Below are 5,741 nucleotides of genomic sequence, written 5' to 3'. Positions count from 1 at the left end.
CCCCCCCCCAGTTTGCACTCAAATCCATTTGTCTATCGTCTCCACTGCACCATTTGTGTCATTTTTCCCCCCTCTCATTTTCTCTGTTCCTTTTTACCCACAGCTCTCTTTCTTTCTTCCTGTCAGTCTTGATTTCTACCTCCGTGCGTGTTCTAATGCCTCGTTCCCATCCTCAGTCAGTGTGTGGGCGTCTGAGCCGTATCTCCAACAGCATCTCAGTATCACGGTGTGACATGGCCACTAGGTGCGAACCCGCTGTAGTCTTCCAGACGCTCCGACCCGTCTAGCCGAGATCCAGACGCCCACTCCACTCATGTTCTGTCACCAATACACACCATGACTGTTTATTTACTATAGGCTGACATCCATCATCATGATTTTTCACTTAGTTCTGAATTCATTTGGCAACTTGCTCTCACATGTGGTCTAAGTAAACAGGTAAATATATAAATATTATACCTGAGCAGTAGCAAACAAGGACATGAACGCTTCATACAAAATGACTTTACCAGCAAAGCATTGCAACTGGGCCATCTAAAAAGCACTTTTAAAAATTACAGTGTAATTTAGAAAGATCAAAGATTATTTGATAACTTCTGCTCTGTTAATTTTGCAGGGTTGCTGTACCTTGTGCTGAAGCATATGGTAGATCGCTATAATATCTACTACGCCTATTTACCCACAAGGCTCAGCCAGCGGATCCATTCGGCCGCCATCAGTCAAGTGGCGGTGGCACCCATTCTCTGCATGTTCTGGCTGCTGTTCTTCTCTGTGCTCAGACTGGGTAGGTTCACACAGGAACATCCTGCCTAATCAAATTTATGGGGCACATGCCCAACAGATTTGACAAAAAAAAAAAAACAATTATATATATATATCTTTTCTATAAAATTTAAGAGCCATGATTGTCACACTTGATCAAGTAAATGCATCCTCAATAAAAGTATTAATTTCTTTAAAAAATCTATTTGACTGGCAGTGTATAAAAATATGTAATTAAACTGATATTGATAGTAATTGTCTAAAGCCCTTATTGGGATAGTTTCCCCAAGAAAAGGATAATTCTATCCTTTATCTACACTAATTCTATCAGTGTATGTAAACGCATACACTGTTAAAGGGATAGTTCACCCGAAAATGAAAATTACCCCATAATTTACTCACCCTCAAGCCATCCTAGGTGTATAGGACTTTATCTTTCAAATAAATCCAATAGTTGATTTGAAAAATCGAGTTGAAAAATGTCCTGGCTCTTCCAAGCTTTATAATGGCAGTGAATGGGTGTTATTTTTCAATAGTCCAATCATTTCAAATAAAGCATATCCATCCACCATAAAAATGTCCCACATGGCTCCGGGGGGTCAATAAAGGCCTCCTGTCACGAATCAATGCGTTTTTGTAAGAAAAATATCCATATTTAAAACTTTATAAACAGTAATCTCTAGCTTCCGCTAACTGTCGTATGTGCGTTCACAATAGAACGCCGTTCGGGTGGATGACGTAGGACGTAGCGTAAGGTCCAGTGAGAAGTGACGAATGGGGAAGCACAGCGGAGAAAGCAAAACAAAACACTGGTCATGAATTAGAAATACAAAATGAAGATTTATAAAGAAAAATGTCTGAGGATTTCGATATAAGCCAAGAGGAGACTGGTTTTCCTTTGCTAAAGTAAGGAAACTTTGCTTCCTTTGCTCCTGTAAACAAACGTTGGTTCTCGCGAGACTGGCATATTCTCACTGGACTTTACACTACGCCTACGTCAGAACAGCGTTCTATTGTGAACATGCGTACGAGAGTTAGCGGAAGCTAGAGATTACTGCAGGGGCGTAGATTATGCGGGGGACGCGGACACTTTTTCGGACAAGTGTGTTCGCATAGCATGGCTGTATTAGATCAAAAGGGTGCTTCTACTAAATACTGAGCAAAGGGTCTGAATACTTAGGACCATGTGATATTTCAGTTTTTCTTTTTTAATAAATCTGCAAAAATGTCAACGATTCTGTGTTTTTCTGTCAATATGGGGTGCTGTGTGTACATTAATGAGGAAAAAAAATTAACTTAAATGATTTTAGCAAATGGCTGCAATATAACAAAGAGTGAAAAATTGAAGGGGGTCTGAATACTTTCCGTACCTATCCGTGCATATTTTCAGTTAGTCAAATTTGTTATTTTCTATAAAATGATGAAAGTATCAGGTTATACTGTACTTGCGTTAAATGTTTGTCGTTGTTAAAAATATAACCAAACCACGTTTAAAAAAAAAAAAACAATACTGCACTCTCAAAAAAAAAAAGGTGCAAAAGCTCTCACTGGGGTGGTACCTTTTCAAAAGGTACACCTTTGTACCTAAAGGATGCATTCTGGTACCTTAAAGGTACAAAAGGCTTTCCTCTCAGATTAGAAAAAAATTAAATAGACAATTAAAACATTACTAGAATGACTGTGTAACCTATGGATGAAAAACAAATGCTCTAATGCCGACATTAGGATGTATGTATTCATGTTTTACTATAAAACGTGTTCACCCCTTAAGACCCCAACTCGGAACAAGACTAGATCACTCAAGGCCTAGATCCAGACCATATCTAAGCCCCAATAGTCAGATTCAGTCTCTCCATTTTAATGAACTGGAATGGGAAAAAAATGTGGAAATTATTGCAGCATAAATTTCAAATACTAAGCCACTTTGACAGTAGCTAATGAGAGCCATGAAAATCCTTGCAAACTCTCTGTAATGGTGAAGATACTTTGCTGACCTTTGCCTGAGGTAATTTCAGTTTTTTTTTAGAAATTGCAGTCAAGACTGTGGTCTTGTGTAAGTATATTTTAAAAAGTACATTTCCAGAACCAGACCCAAACCAAGAGACTAGTAATGAGACCCAGACCCAGACTAAGGCCATGTTTATGTGGTCTTGAGAGATTTTAAGACCAAGACCACAGAGATCAGGTCTCCAGCTCTGTCCCATATAAAAGCAAAACCTCATGGTTTATCTCTTGTGCAGGTCCAGTGCAGCCCATCACTCTGTTCACTTCCATAACTCTCTTGTGCTGTATTGCCTTCTCCTGCTTTGGCTTCTGTCTGAAAAAACTACGACCTGACAGATCAACAAGCTATCAGGTCAGTGAAAAAAACTCAATCTTGATGATTTGTAGAAACATTGTGCATATGGTGGTAAAACTGTAAGTTAATGAGTGAATAGGTTCAAACCAAACTCATCAGAAAAATAAGCAATTATATTTTTGCATTAAGCAAAACTATAGTTATGATTTGTTGAATTGTGACATGGTTTTTATGATAGTTCAACACATTTTCATTTTCATAAATTAACGAGGACTTTGGGCAAAAATGCCACCAAAATTAATACAAAATGCCTCCAAAATTCAGGATATGGGGGCAAAAATGACCCTGTATGAGTTCTTGTTTTTTTGTTTATATATTTATATCATATGATATAGCTAAGCAATATCACACAAGCACCTGCATTTTTTACCAACTATTTTATATTGATTTTATACAGTGATTAAACAAATACGAAGTTAATGTTAAGTGATTTACATTTTGGACCCAATATTGAGGATATTGTCTGTTTTTGCTTTATTTTGCTAATGAAAATTGTTCCAAACAAAGCCACAGCATAACCGTTCTGCCTCTCCAAACAGCACACAGTGGTGTTTTGTTACTAAATGAATCTGCATTTTTAAATGAATTGGTTGAGTGAATGATCCAACGACCCATTCATGAAGATGTATCACCCAGGGTCACCCAGAGTTTGACTCCCAGGGAGTGCATTAACTAAAAATTAATCAAATATATACCTTGAATGCATTGTCACTTTGTATTTGCAGTTGGCCCATCTATGTTTCATCCATAAATACTCCCAAATGTGTACATACATTGACATAGTTGTGTTTGGAAAACAGGAAAATTTATGATTGTTACCTTAACAACTAGATCCTTGTCAACAGTGCAGCCTTGAAAACACTGAGATGAAATTAGTTTAGATGGGCTTTGAAAACAAGCTCTCAAAGATGATTTATTTAGGAAAATAATATCTTCAGGCAGTAAAAACTGATTGCTATTTTGTTTTGTTGCAGATGTCCGATCAGACGACAGAAGGAGGCTTCACTGATGCGGAAAGAAGCACCGTTTCCACCACAACCACAGCTAATGTACCTGCTCATCCAGTCACATCTCATTTCATTCATCACACTATCTTTTCAAGTCCCCCTTATTAAATTTATTTGTCTCTCTCCTCTCATCTCTTCTAAGGCTTCCACTCACAGTGTCAAAGATACTTCACATGTCACATGTTACATAAACAAAAAAAGAAGCTCTTAAGATAATGACACTCTTGCTGTCCATCTATTTACCTCTCGTTCTTTCCCTCCTCAGCTTTTTATAGCCTCCGTCTTGCTGGAGCCAGAGCTGGGCCTGACTCCTATGCCCTCTCCGGCCCACCAGAGCTATGGCACCATGGGGAACAGCCAGAATTCAGTGCATGATGCTGAAGAGGTGGAGGAGAAGGATCTGGAGGAAACTTTGGAAACTGAACTCAAGGATGACCCAGATCCCAGCTGTCTGAGCCCTCTAATGGACAGTCCTGTAGGTTTCCAGTGACCAACCTGCCCCCCGTTCCTACTCCCTAACGCTAAAGCCCCATGCCTCATCTTAGCTAGTGGCTGATTTTCCAAAAACAAAAATTTCCTCTACAACCTCCATTTACGAGTAAAGGACAACAGATTGCAGCCATCCAAGCAAACTGCTTCAAAAAGCTTGCTTGGAATTCACTGACATGGCGGTTTTAGTTCTGAGGACTTTGATGAGCTTTCAAAGAAGTATCTGAAGTGGATAAAAGCACAGATCTGTCGAAGAACGAGATCAGCCACTTCTCTTGCTCGGACTACGCTTTCTACTTTCTTCTGTATTTTTCTTTTCTCTTTAATGACGTTAATGGGTGTCTGGCGGTTTGTTTGACTGAAGCTTGGGACATTGTATTTTGACAGATTTTTCGATGTAATTTTATATGCATAGTCACATTGTATATAGCTTCAAAGAGTTGAAACATCCAAGTCTTATTTGCTTATTATTACTCCTTTTGCTGTTGTTGCAGTTTGTGCTTATTATTGTTATTTTTATTCAGTATTTGTATTTTGGCAATTGTGCGTAATTGTGCAACATTATGTTGAGAGGGCGTTGTTTTCATGTGTTTCCTATTATTAGATTATTATTACTGTTATTAACACCCTCAACCTTTATTGCAGTGTGCGCCAGAGTCAGTCGCTCCCAATTATTGTTTGTTTTGCAGTGACAATAGCAGTTGTGTTGTGCATACTGCAGTCAATTGGCACTACAGTATATTTCAAAGTCAACGAGGCACTCATTCCATAATTTGTTTGTTTTTTTCTTTCCTGTGAAGTTCAATCAGTTGTTTGGTCTGTGGAAGAGATGTGAGAGGGCATTCGAAAGTGAAGCTTTAATATACAGTCAAATTTAGCAGACTCTTCTTAATGAACTGAAAAAAAGTACAAAACCAATCAGTTTGTAGGACAAAAGACAAACAAAAAAAGAGCTGTTAGAGGAATGATCAAAAAGACTATTGGCAGTGTATATTTGACTCCCTCAGTTTCTACATTAACGCACTTAGAGTATGGTCTATGGAGCATTCCAGAGGGTTTAAAGCTCTAAAAAAAAATCACTTATATTAAAGCTCCAGGCAAAATAATAGACTAGGAGCCACTGG

General features: G+C 38.4%; 1 protein-coding gene across 1 annotated transcript in view; it reads left to right on the top strand.

Moving 5' to 3' along the window:
• The window catches only part of LOC107662637 (calcium permeable stress-gated cation channel 1-like), a gene marked incomplete at its 5' end in the record, with an annotated part of 9,741 nt that extends 4,692 nt beyond the window's left edge, over positions 1–5,049 (top strand). The window contains 4 exons of the mRNA XM_016452719.1: positions 617–784; positions 3,003–3,118; positions 4,096–4,170; positions 4,394–5,049. Coding sequence (XP_016308205.1) covers positions 617–784; positions 3,003–3,118; positions 4,096–4,170; positions 4,394–4,618 — 584 coding nt within the window. The remainder of the gene's footprint in view (positions 1–616; positions 785–3,002; positions 3,119–4,095; positions 4,171–4,393) is intronic.
• Positions 5,050–5,741: the final 692 nt, after the last annotated feature.

This window comes from Sinocyclocheilus anshuiensis, unplaced genomic scaffold (assembly GCF_001515605.1).
Source record: "Sinocyclocheilus anshuiensis isolate Anshui unplaced genomic scaffold, SAMN03320099.WGS_v1.1 scaffold715, whole genome shotgun sequence".
Classification (NCBI taxonomy): Eukaryota; Metazoa; Chordata; class Actinopteri; order Cypriniformes; family Cyprinidae; genus Sinocyclocheilus; species Sinocyclocheilus anshuiensis.
Note: the sequence above shows the minus strand (reverse complement) of the source record. Positions and strands in the feature narration are given on the sequence as shown.